This window comes from Octodon degus, unplaced genomic scaffold, assembly GCF_000260255.1.
Source record: "Octodon degus isolate 3935 unplaced genomic scaffold, OctDeg1.0 scaffold00122, whole genome shotgun sequence".
In the NCBI taxonomy this organism is placed as follows: domain Eukaryota; kingdom Metazoa; phylum Chordata; class Mammalia; order Rodentia; family Octodontidae; genus Octodon; species Octodon degus.
The window spans coordinates 5,925,131-5,939,090 of NW_004524698.1; the positions used below are offsets into that span (position 1 = coordinate 5,925,131).

At 35.3% G+C, this 13,960-nt stretch overlaps 1 protein-coding gene across 1 annotated transcript in view; it reads right to left on the reverse strand.

Moving 5' to 3' along the window:
• The window catches only part of Dnajc15 (DnaJ heat shock protein family (Hsp40) member C15), a 64,265-nt gene that overhangs the window by 18,995 nt on the left and 31,310 nt on the right, over positions 1–13,960 (reverse strand). The window contains exons 2-3 of the mRNA XM_023700118.1: positions 6,943–6,994; positions 4,782–4,855 (exon numbers count right to left, since the gene is read on the reverse strand). Of these exons, the coding sequence (XP_023555886.1) occupies positions 4,782–4,855; positions 6,943–6,994 (126 nt within the window). The remainder of the gene's footprint in view (positions 1–4,781; positions 4,856–6,942; positions 6,995–13,960) is intronic.

The following is a 13,960-nucleotide window of genomic DNA, read 5'->3' on the forward strand; positions in this document are numbered from 1 at the left end:
ACATACTATGGAAAAATCACAGCATCCCCTAAGACCAGAAAAAACTCTTCTCAGGAAACCAAAAACAATACATTCAGATGTTTGTTGTCAGTTCATAATCAATATAGGAATCAAAGTAGCTAATTAAAATTTGAAGATTTTTATTAGTTGAGCTCAGCGACCATCAACATAGACCCGTTTCAGAGTCTAAGTGAGCAGTCCTGACCAGAAGACATGGTGTGTATATAAAGAGGGGAGAAAAGGACAAAAATAAAACACAAAGAAAGGTAAAGAGAATATACAATATATCCTGCTTGTCAAACAGTTAGAATAAAATGTATAGCATGGATCCTGTTTGTCAAACAGTTAGAGCAGCATGCATCCTGCCTATCAAAACAGATTTTTTTTTCTTGCTATACTTCTGGCTACTTTTTTTCCTGTTATTGTTTAGGGTCAGCAGCTTTCTCAGGATATATTTCTTCCGTATGATTACTTATTTCACACATAGGCCTGTTTTTACAACTCTGGTGTCAGCTAAAGTTTATCATGGCAATATTTATGCTAAGAGTCTGGGTTTAAGCCATCAGAATTTTAAAAAAAGAAAAAAAAATCATCACTTAATTAGCCAGAACAGTGAAGACTGTCACCCTAACTATATTAATAAAAAGGATAAGGGAGCCTGCCCCTTAGCTCAGTTCTTTAAGTGGCTGCTTCAACAAAGCAGTCAAGCTCATGTAGCTGTGGTTCGATCCCCACAACTCAAGCCAGCCAAACCTGCCCTGAAGGCATTCGGAGCAAAAAAATAAATAAATACAAATAAAAAGCCTAAGCTTCCTGCCAGCAATCATATGCCTGAGATGAGTCTCACTCTGGATGGTAGAGGAGAGGTCTCCTCTCCTCTGGGGAGGAGAGTGACCAGCAGATCCCATTTCAGAACCCAGAAGGCTAAGGAGGTGGTCATATGTCAAGGAGAAATACATCCATGCACTGTGGTTAACACTCCTGTATTCTGTAAGTCCCAAGCTGATCTCTGGTCTACCTACTCTGGAAGACACACATACTGAAAAACAAATCTATGATGTACTCAAAGCCTATAGTCAATCCTTTTATTCAATCAAACCATGAAAGTATGTCTTTCATAATGCTTAAGAAAGCTAGGTCATGATTCATATTAATTTATTTAGACCTTATAAATATGAACCAACAACCAAGGATCATCAGACATTTTCAGCAAACCTAGTATAATAGAGGGAAAAACAAAAGAGAACCCAAAAAACAATGGCAATTAGCTTGAAAAAAAAGGAGATAAATTAGAAAACATAATAATTTGTCAAAATTCTAAATAGTGTCTTTAGAGATATTCAAAAAGAGAATTTTCAAATAAGCCACAGTTCACTATGAATTCTTATGAAATTTCAGAACATCAATAATAAAGAAAAAAACTTCAAGAACTTTTTGAGCTAAAAGGAAATACATCACCAAAAAACTAAAGTCCCAAAATGAATAAAAAAAGAGAACCAATACAACAGGCTGTCTACAATAAAATAACAAGATTTCCAGTATAAAATCTGACCAGGCACATGCAAGAACAAAGGAGCGTAGGCACTGAGGTATGGTCTCAGCAGAAATTTCCATACTTCTCTCATGGGGGCTCCACAGATTCAAGGAGTCAGGAGTGATGATTTGCAGCAAGGGGAAAAAAAAAAAAAAAAAGAGCAACAAATGACTTAACAGAGAACATAAAACATTTAAATCTTATGTCTGCCCTATAAACAAATGAGGCAGTAGTCTAGAAAAATGGAGGGGAAAGTATGAGAAAGAAAAAGAGATTTAAGGAGAAGATGTTAAGGCTTACACAATACAAATGAATAACGAACACAGAAAAAGAATTCCCTGGGACACAGCTGCATTTCTATTTTTTTTTTTTTCATGATCCCATTTGGTTCAAAAATTAATATTTACAAAATCAAAAAGCTGTAAATGCTGCATTTACGAAGTTTGACATTTGGGAATCATTAGTGTGACGACAAAGTATGAATATATTTTATTTCTCAGTTTCTCTGTAGTGATTAATACTGAAGGAATTGCTTTTAAAATTGATGTCTTCATGAAGGGTATCATTATGATCATGATGATGATTAAGATATTCTAAGATGTTCCACTGTAAACTGATAAAGTAGTACCTTGTGAAAAGAAAGGTAGAACCAGATTTATCAAAACCCATGTTGCTTACCTTGAGGCACAAAAAAGAGGAAAAGGGAGTGACAAACTCTTTAATTTCTACTTAAGAAATTCAAGTCAGCATACCTATTACAGGCTCAGCATTACAATCTACCCTGCCTTACCTAGCAGCCTCTGCAAAAGTTTTATAATTTTACTGCTCTTTCCTCCCTTTCCTATATTAAATAATTTAGGGTATTGTATTTATAGTATGCATATATCTACTAAAGATTAGCCCAACAGAAAAGAATTTCCAAGATTGTCTCCACTGAGAAACAGGAAAGCACAAAAAATATTAATTTAAAGAATTATGTTATTATTTCCATTACTGTTACTCTATTTCAACATACCATTATATTACAATTATCTCCTAGTTGGAAGATTGCTTAAAAATCTGGCAAAGGCTTTGTTTCCATCACACATTGAAAAAAATGTTAACGTCCTCTCTCCCCATTCTATTAGTTTCTAAATTGGTGGTGGCAAACCTATGGTATGTATGCTACAGCCTGTGTAGATCCTTGAAAGCTCTAAAAGGTTTGCTATCACTGACCTAAGGGATGTGGGCCAATGCTATTACTAGTCACATGACAGACTTACTGGTTACCCCTGCTAAATTCACTGCCACCTAGGACTTCCGTTGTGTTCCTACTACAACCTAAAAAGCTTTCTTTAGATGCTAGTATAGCCCGCTTCCTTCTGAGAGAGGCTGTTATGGTGTCCCCTAAACAGCCTTTGTCACAGTTGGGGCTTTTCAGAGGTAGCTGGGATTAAGCATGTGATGCTGGGATCAAGGGTACTAAATTTGTCCACTGACTAGTATAGTTCTAGGTATGGATAATGGACAGACCCAACCTGGGTGTGGCTTGGATAAGTATAGGGACAGGAAGAGGGCTGCTGTTCTTGCTTGCTATTTCCCCACTACTTACTGCCTTCTTCGTGCCATGAACTGTTTCTCCTCTATGATGCCCCTCTGCCATGCCACCCTGCCTTAGAGCCAGCCAACTATGAATTAAAACTTCTACAAATTGTGAGCTACGTAAATCTCTCCTCCTATAACTTTGGGTATTGGGTATTTTGTTTCAGCAGCAAGAAAATTAACAAAGATAGAGGTCTCATTTGGCCTGCTATAGAGATTCCTTTCTGCTGTTATTCTTTAATCACTTACCCTGTTTTGGTTTTCTTTAGATATCATGTATCTCACTTCATTTGTTTATATCTCTACTAAAATATAAAATGTAAGGTTCTAGGGGAAAATATCTTTGTCTGGCCCATGTCTCCCACTGGCTACAATGCCTGGCATGTAGTAGGTGCTGAGTACCTAACAATACTTTGCCAAGTAAAATATAAATAGGAAAACAGGAAACAAACATATAACCCCTGTTACAGAAACTGATCTAAGTTTGAAAAATATCTTACAGTTCTTTTGAACCAGTGTTTAATAGCTCGCCAGTATGTCTTCCTGGGAAATGACTGTCATTGTTCTTGGCTAATTAAGCCCTACAAAGCCCATAATGCTTTTTTGCTCAACAAGCTACTTATGCTCAAATATCAGGTTGGTGCAAGCCAACCTGATTTCTCCTAATCTGTCCCTACTTCCTGGAAGTCACTGTTTCTGTGCTATTCTTTGTGCTTCAGTAATGGCAAACCACATTTTACACTTTAATTTTTTGGATTATCTATGACCACTGATTTTGTACTTATATTCACCACACTAGAATATCTATAATTCTGGTAAATGAATGTATATTATAGCTATACAGGATTTCAAGGGAATTAGTTTCAAATTTCAAGAGGAAAAAACTCTTGGTTATGTTCTATAGGGGCTAGGACTGTTTCTGCTTTATTATCGGCTATTCACAGCTACTTACATAGGGAGTGATATTTATTTTTTCTGAAGGATTTTTTTATTGTAAAACAAATTGATTAGTGCAATCCTATGGACCAATGTGGAGTGGTATACTGTACACATTCACTAAATGTTTCCTGAATAAACGAAGAGTAGAGTTAGAAAGGAAAAATAAGCTGCCTAAAAATAGATAATTACTACCAACTAGAATATAATCATTAATTTTCAGAACTAAGAATGCAGTTTATATATAAAAATGTAACCAAGAAACTTACACTATTATAGTTTGTGTCTAGCTGTGCCCCTGAAAGACTCATGCAGTCATGGGGCTACTTCTGGAGTTTGTGATTAATTATTGTGTGGGTGTAATTACCTGCCCTAAGGCAGATTGTATTAGAGTGTAAGGAGGGGACAAAGGCTAGCTAACTGCTTGAGCTGCTTTCACTCCCCTTTACTCTAGGCTCTTTGTCCCTGCCATGAACAGTAGCAGTCTGCCATGTACTGCTTTGCCTTGGAGCCAGCTGAGTATGGACTGAAACCTCCAGTAACAGCTAAACAAACCTTTCCTTCCTTTATTTTGGGTATCAGGTATTTGTCCCAGCAATCAGAGAAGAATAACTGAGACAATCACAAATGTATAATGAAGTAAATGTCTACAGAGGCTGGAAAGTTATCTTCAAATATGATGTACAAACAAAACTACTAAGTGTTCTAACTAAAGACACATTTAACTTACAGGAGATGAAATCTTCCTTGCAGTTTCCGTAATTACTTGTTGTAGAGGTTTCCAGATCTGAAAAGCATAGCGACCTAAAGAGTAAAAGAAATAAATGTAACTATGGTTTCTATAATCAATGTCAATCAATATCTTTGAGGTACTTACCATATCATTTAATGGCTTTTTATATATATTTCAATAAGTATTTCAAAATTTACTAAAAAGTCACAGTTTCCCAAATTTCTAAATCACTGAATAGGGCAGAATATTTTAGTAGCCATTAAATTTATCAAGTTGTAGTTCATGATCATAAAACTAGAAATTTTCAGTGTTTACATATCTATGAGAGGGTAAAAAAAAATTCCAGCACTCTGTTGAAAATTAACTGTACATAGAAAGTCCTTTTATGTACAAAAGATATTCATATTAAGATGACTAACTGTATGGCTTTTTACAAAGATATATATGATACAGAAGTGTTTTTAATGGAATTACTTCTAAAGTCAAAAGCAATTATGTATGGATTATGCTAATTACCAATTTCTCATTGATAATAACTACTCTCTGTAAACTTACCTTGACTAGGCACCCTAGTATTTCAAATTCTTACAAGTCTCTACAATAAAGAATCTATAGTAAAACAAGGCCTAAATTATTTTTAATAAACAACTGAACATACAATTGACTAAAAGATAAAATACAATCTGGCTAATGTACCTTTTGTACCCTAGTCAGAATGTGTACCTTCTGCTAATGTCTTTCTCTGAAAGTCTGACTGCAAAACTCTTTATAACATTAGAGATTTAAATTCTAATTCTAATCCTAAATTTATTTACAAATCAACAGTTCTACTGGGAGAGCTCAACTACTCAGATCTTTCAAAAGACTTTATCATTTGATTCCATAATGGTATAAAATGTAGCTTTTAAGATATTTCAAAATTATGCAAAACCACAATCAGACATAATGACTGAATTTCTACCTCAGTGAATGAGGAAAATAAAAGCTTCAAGAAGTAATATCTATCTGAAGGTTTACTTTAATCTATGACCTAGAAGATCTAGTCCTCCAAACTGAAATGTACTTTTTCTGAATTGCATTTTTCTAGGGTACATTAGTTTAATAACAGTATGGTCTGCACAGATTACACACATCAAGTCTTGTCATTTTTTGAAAGATCTGGAATAAGTACATCATCTTTAATTTAAAATGAAAATCTTACATTTGTTAATAACTGTACATGTTCTATTATAATAATTAACAGTAATGTTTTATGTTTATGAGCAAGTTTGTCAAAATTCCTTTTGAGACATTCTTCTCATCAAACTTCAGCATTCATTAACTACAGTTATATAATAGGCCCCATTGGCAAAATGATCAAAAAGCTCTAAATCCCTAATCTTCTTGATTTTAAAGATCTAATTCTTAAAGTATTTAAATGAAAGGTAGAGAATTATACATTCTACAAAACAAAATAAGACCATATTTTATTGAAAACCAACTCCACATAACCACAATGAAATATAGATTCCCCTAAAAAATCCAATTAACAAGATCAAATCCATACAATTCAGAAAAAAAAAAGTAATTATCAAGAGGAAACATTCTCAAATTAACATTTAACTAGGGAATAGTTATACAATTTCAAAATATAATGATTAAATTAAAACTTTTATTTTTACTATGTATAGCTATTTTTTAAAGACAATTCTGACAGTGAAAAATTCTCCTGGGTTCATCCAATAAATTATGCTGGTAAAAGATGAAATACTAAAGTAGTGAATAACTATGTACATTAGATACAAATGATAATTTGACACACATAAACCTATCTACAAGAAAAAATGAATATGGAGCATAAAGGAACTCCTATCACTTAGATTGCATCATATTAAAGATTTCTTATTGTACCTTAGAGCTCAAATTAAAGAAAACATTGCTAGCATTATCAACTATTACTGGGTTTGTTGTCCTAGCTTATTCATTAATTTTTTTCACTATAAAACTATTGAGATTTTGCTTCATTGACTAATGTCCAATAATTATAAATGTAAAAAGAATGAATATATAAATGTCTGAAAATCGAAAACTTCTCAATAGAAGTCTACTCATGAATCTTTACAGAGGCTTGGAACTTTCTCCTGCATATATATTGATATATCTTCCCTATTTATCTTACCTGCAAATCCAAGAGCTGCAACTCCCAGTCCTACGGCTATTAAATTTCTTGCCTATGAAGGAAAAAATATTATCACTTACAGTGATACATATAAGGTTTAGTAAATCATTTTTTGACAATGTAATAATTACATTAAATGTGACATTTTCTTCAAACTCCACAGGATGAGGAGAACTTTTAGCGCAACTGATTTTTTTTTTTCTGTATTTTAGGGAAGGGTCTACAGGGTGTTCAGGGTCTCATTACTAGATCAGACTTAGGGATTCTCCTGTTCCCAGCATCCCAAGTGCTGAGATTATAGGCACATGCCACCACACCCAATCTCAATTGCCATCTCAGCCCACCCCAGGGGCAGGACTGGCGCCTCAGGCCTGGGAATCAAACCGCCGGCCCTTATACCTACTTGCAGGTGCTTTAATCCACTGAGCTATTTGGCCGGCCCTAGCAACTGATCTTCAGTGAACAAAAAACACTCTAAATTTTTATTTAATACCTGTATATTTGAATTTGCCCTAACCAAGACCTTTTACATTACCTATTGCTAAACTCTTTGGAGCCAGGTGTGATGTTACACACCTATATGCTAGCTTTGAGGAGGATAATTGCTGTGAGTCTGAGGCCAGCCTGGGCTATATAGTGAGTTTAAGGCCAGCCTGGAATACAGTGAGATTTCTGTCTCAAAAATGAAAAAAATATATTAAATAATAAAATGTTTTTAAAATTTCTAATTTGGAAGGCTGAACAAATAGCTCAGCAGATTAAAGCACCTCCTTAGGCAGACTCAGGGGCTGGGGGTTCCGGGTTTGCCCAGCCAACCCCGGTCCTGACCCCGGGGCACTCCTGAGACCAGGATTGAGACTGGGTGTGATGGCGTGCGTGCCTGTAATCCCAGCTAGTGGGAGGCTGAACACAGGTGGATGTCCGATCTACATAGTGAGACCCTGTAGACCCCATACTAAAATACAAAAAAAAAAAAAAAAAGAATTCTAATATGGAAAAAAATAAAATGCTTTCTATAGATTTTATTTTATTTATTTATTTATTTATTTTTTTGGCGGAACCAGGGATTGAACTCAGCCCTTGCACTTGCCAGGGAAGCGCTTATTCCACTGAGCCATCTCCCCGGCCCCTATAGATTTTAATAGTGTATCTATCATAAAGATAAAAGGAACATATTTTCTCAGTATTTTATATTTACAAAGCTGAACTGCATTTGCCATAATTGAAATTTTAATAAAACTTTAAATGTATCTTTAGGAAAGAAGAACTTTGAAAAAAATTAGTAAAAATTATAAATTATTTAATCTTGTACCCGTTTAGATCACATTTTAAAAAAAAAGAGCCAAAAATTCAGAATCGGGCCGGGAAGATAGCTCAGTAGAATAAGTGCCTGCCTGGCAAGCACTGGGTCCTGAGTTCAATCCCTAGTACTGCAAAAAAAGAAAAATAAATAATAATAGTAATAATAATAATAATTCAGAATGTCAGAACTTTAAGGTTATAAGCCACTTCTAAAAAGTACATTTAAAAATGGTTATATACTCAAAGCTTCTCCTTAAGCATTTCAGGAAAATATTCTACTTACAATAGAAAATGATTTATGTAGTAAAGATCAATCACTGTCCTTCATTCTTTTTCTTCTATCGGGTCAGAACTTTTTAATTTATCCAGGTATTGCATTTTTACCCAGACATGTATTCTAAGCCTCCTTTAGGTTTTTCCCCTTTTGCTGGTGTTAGTAAAATCACATATGGCTCTCCACCACTAAGCTACATTGCTATCATTTTTTATGTTTTGAGAAAAGATAATGCTAAGTTGCCCAGATGGACTTGAATTTGCAATCCTTATGTGCTTTTTTGTTTGTTTGTTTTTCTGTTTAAACAACTATATAAGTAAGTATTGGCCCATGGGACATAAGCAGAGAGGTATGTGCAACTCTTAGGTCCTGAGAAAGAGAGAGAGGGAGGGAATGTCTTTATTTTCCATTTACATTTCTGCTGGCTGAAGCAGGTCATAGGACAAAGAACATGAAAGTCAATTTTATTTTATGTATTTATTTTGGTGGTACTAGGGATCAAACTCAGGACTTGGTGCTTATCAGGCAAGCACTTATTCCACTGAACTATCTCCCTAGTTCCCTTGGACAAAGAACATGAGATGAAAGGCGATTTCGTCCTCCCCACCCTACCCACATCATGGAATTGTCTTAGTAATCCTGGACACTTTCTAGGTATATGAAGTAAAATAAGTTTTATCTTTCTGAGCTACTATATTTTCAGTTTTTAGGCACCTGCAACTCAAACAAATTCTGATGGATACAAAATTAAGTGAAACTACAAAAGCATTTTTGTCTGATTTGTGGTGAAAGAAATTGATGAAATTCACCAAAGATTTTTTTAAAAGCTACTATAAACCCCACTAGAGAACAGAATGGGTGTATTTCACATTGGTATAGATTCCTTAACAAGAAAGCTGACTCAAAGGGATGTTAAAATCAAAAGGCCCTTCAGCTGTCTGCATTCTAGTTCTGTAAGGAAATACAGACCTAGTCTTAGGAAATCAAAGCTTAAGCCTTCAAGGATGATTCTATAATGAGAAACATCAGGTCAGAAAGGGCAGCTCCTGGAACATATCTTGACAATGGCATCTAGTATTTCTGAGAAATCCGGAGCTCTTCATGCACAGACAAGGGAAGTCTAACAACAGCTGTGTAACCCTCGCAAGCATTTCTTACGCCTTTCCCTTGCCCTTCTGCAAGGTTATTTCACCTGTTTTGTTTTGTTTTGTTGGTTTGTTTTTGGCAAAGCTGTGCTTTTGTTTGCTTTGGTGCTGGAGATTCACTGACCTCAGTCCTTGTTATTTAGTGACAGAATCTCACTAAATTATTCTGGTTGGCCTCACAATCTCGCCCTTGGGAGTACTGGAGATAACAGGCCTGTGCTAGCATACCTGGTTGCAACATGTTTTGAAGCATGTCTTAGAAAATGAACTGGTGTTCCCCATGTCAAACTCTCCAACTTTTTACATGTTAAAAAAAGATACTTTAAAACACCTAATTTCAGGGCTGGTGAGATGGCTCAGTGGTCTAAAGCACCTACTTAGAACAAGCTTAGCAAAGCACAGGGACCGCAGTTCAATCCCCCAGCACCACATGCCAGCCAGCCCCGCCCCCTGGTGGGCTGAGCTGCCCCCCCACATAAATAAATAAATAAATTAAAAAAAAAAAATAAAACACCTAATTTCAAACTTTTATACAATAATTTTGCTTCATTTTACTAATTTAGCTATTCAAAATACACAAGAGAAATAGTAGTCTCATAAATGCTATAATTCCAAAAAGATTTTATTTCAAGAACTACAGCTATTTATATAGGAAAACATTAAATCACTTGGCATTTGCTCATTTTTTTGACTTCACTAATATGTAAAACTAAGTTGTTTAATAAGAAACACTGAACTTAAAACAAATATTGAGCACTCACTGATTGCTCCCTATTTGTCTCCATTGGTCCTTTCTTCAGTTTGCTTAGCTTTGTGGTTCTGCCTCCTCTTCTAAGGACACTATCTAGTACTTGCTCTCTATGTTCTGCAGCAAGAGAAAGCATCAGCAAAATTCTGAAGGGTGAGGAAAGAGACAATCACAGCTTAGGCCCTCATCTCTTTTCTGCCTTGCTTCCACCAAGGTATCAGATCTTGTGTGCTGGGTCACTTTCTCCATGCCTAAAATTCTGAGTTCTGAAACGCAATTCCTATTTTTGCCCCTTGACCTGAATGGATAAACAGTTCTCAATACTTGCTGGGTCTTAAGTGATCCATTGTCCTTTTTTTGTTATGGACCATGCCTACATCTCTGCAAACAGTCACTTCTTGAAACTTCAAAACAACTATCCTATTATTATATAAGGACCTTCACTGACATAAATATCACTACATACCAATCACTACAAGAGATGGTTAACTACGCTCATCTTCCAAAGATATTTATTTTTATCCTTATGATAATATATTTTATCCTTACTAGAATACTACTAAATTATAGTTAGGAGTATTGTCTCCCTTACCTTTTCTAGATATAAAAGGTCTTAAAAAATTGTTTTTAATGTATTTTTAGTACAGGTTCTATAGGGTCTCACTACACAGATAGAACTTATAGTGATCTTCCTGTTTTTAGTCTCCCAAGCACTGGGATTACAGGCCCACACCAGTCTCATTTGCTGTCTCAATGCATCCCAGGAGTGGGGTTGACACAGCACACCAGGGATCAAACCCTGGTCCCTGTGTCTGCCTAAGCAGGCACTTTAGTCCACTGAGCTATCTGGCCAGCCCAGTCTTAAAAATTTAAGGAAATATATAAATCATCATCCTAGAAAAACACAAATATACATATATCACATATTTTGTATATAATTTGAGGAGATTCATGTGTTCTCCTGAAATGCTTAAGTCCACAAGCTTCCACATAAGAACCCCTATGCAGGGGGGAAAGGAGAACTCAATAAAGTCAAGGAAGGCATCTCATCTTAAAGAGTACCTACAGCACATCAGGAGACCTGTCATATGTATTTCACTTTTCATTTAGTAAGGAAAATAAAGTTAATTAATAAAATTAATAGAATTAACCTGTTTCTAAGGAATAACTTTATAGAGAGGAAAACTAAAGGCCTTGAAACTTTAAAAATAATAAAACAGACCCAAATTAGGTAGATCACTGGAGTAGCTAAAGATGTTCAATAAATGACCCAAACTATGGAACCAAATGTTATCATACTAAAAGAACAAAGTATAATATAGCTAATCCAGAACCATTTTCTATATTGGAATTAAAATTCTTTGAGGGGCTGGTGAGATGGCTCAGTGGTCTAAAGCACCTACTTAGAACAAGCTTAGCAAAACACAGGGACCACGGTTCAATCCCCCAGCACCACATGCCAGCCAGCCCCGCCCCCTGGTGGGCTGAGCTGGCCACACACACACACACACACACACACACAAATAAATAAAATTAAAAAAAAAGAAATATCTTTAAAAAAAAAACTACAATTTCCCTCAAAAATACAAAAAGCACTTGATCCAAGATAATAAAACTGTAAAAGAAAAAATCTTTATAAAAAAATTCTTTATTTGAAGGAAATTGTATCTGAATTACCTCTTTAAATGTATTTTAATTAACATATTAGGATACCTTATATTTTTCAACATAAAGAACTAATAGCAAACAAAAATACATTTGGAAGTCAAAACTAATTTGAAATTTAAAAAAAGATTACAAAGACTACACAACCAAATTTTTCAGTCTTAAATAATAAAAGTCCTTTTCATCAAGTATACAGAAATATTAAGACATTATCTCTATAAACAATTGTTAAAACTTTCATTGGAGCTATCATAACATGACTTGCTCCCTGGAAAAAAATGTAAATCTATTGCTTAATACTTTTTAATTCATTTAAAGTTCTCTGGAATTTCTTTTAAGATACTTATCAGAGGGCTACAAAACAGCAACAACTCCTAACTATTGACAGATGAAGGATCCAACCAGGTGAAACAAACTACATTGCTAATTTCAACTGTTAAAAACAGGAAGTACTGGGGCCTGAGAGATGGCTCAGTGGAATAAGCACTTCCTTGGCAAGTGCAAGGGTCTGAGTTCAATCTCAGGTTCCGCCAAAAAAACCCAAACAAATAGGAAGTATAGCCAGTGAAGTCAGGTGTGATTGTTCACTCCTGTGATCCCATTGCTCCAAGGCTGAGGCACCAAGATCACCTAAAATCCAAGGCCAGCCTGGGCTCCACAGTGAGTTCATGGTGAGCCTCCAACTCAAAACATTGAGGGGGAAAGAATAAAAGAGTCACTCTGAAGTCTGGGCAAGTGGCTCACCTAGAACCATACCTTTGACTTTAATTTTTAAAAATAACACTTAAAAGCCAATGGAGCTCTTTAAATATTCATGGTTCATTTGTATTAAGCATTTGAGAATTTCATTAATATGTTTTCTATTTTATTAGAGTTAAAAACAAAATTCATATATATGTGATCGTTATGCTATTTCTCATTTAGCTATAAACTTCAATCTTGCTCCTCAGGATAAGAGGCTCTATTTTGTTTTTTATATGCCAATACCATCTTTGATCCAGCTGCGAGCATAAAGATGTACTTCAATTTTTATTTTGGATATTTTTTAAAACAATAACGCTTTAAAGCTAAACTGCCAGTAACAGAATAAGAAAAAATGATATTCAAATGACAATATAAAAGCAAATGGTGAATCAGGCATAGTGTTAGTACCACAAATATAGTCATTTTCTACCAGCAAGGCAATAACCAGGTTAAATGTCTAAAACTGCTCAGACGATTAGACACATATAGAATATTTGAGAATATAACTGAAAATTAGAATACATGCTGAAAATGAAAGAAATCATGGAGTGTGACTTTAAAAGCCCCAGCATAGGTTATAATAGTTGTAGATAGCACCAATGCAGATGCCATGAGAGGGTAAAAACATTCCCCTGTAAGTATCTGCAAGGCTGCCTTTGGTCATGCTATAGCAAGTCTTTTAGTGTTAATAACACAATACCACACACTTGACAGGTGAGGAAAGAAGTAGGTCTTATTTTGGCTCACAATACTGGTCCAAAGGCAAAGGGCCACATCTGGTGAGCCCCTTCTTGCTGACCGGGTCCTAAGGGGCTACAGGGTATCACATGGCAAAAGACAGGTAGTATGTGAGGGTGTGTACTGGTTTTCCCTCTTCTCATAAATCACCAATATTCAATGAGGGTGATGTTACCCTGGTGATTCCATCTAAATCCTAACCAATTTGCAAAGACTCTAGTGTTAAACATCACAGTCAAATGAAGTTCTTACCCTCTTAACACCTCATAATGGAAGGAGGTTATTTTTGTTTTGTTTTGTTTTGTTTTTGGCTACTTCAGGCTGCCTTAATAGCAGGTCTGGTGCAACTTCTGGAGCTAGGAATCGAACCATGGTCCTATGCATTTGCCCAAGCAGCACTTT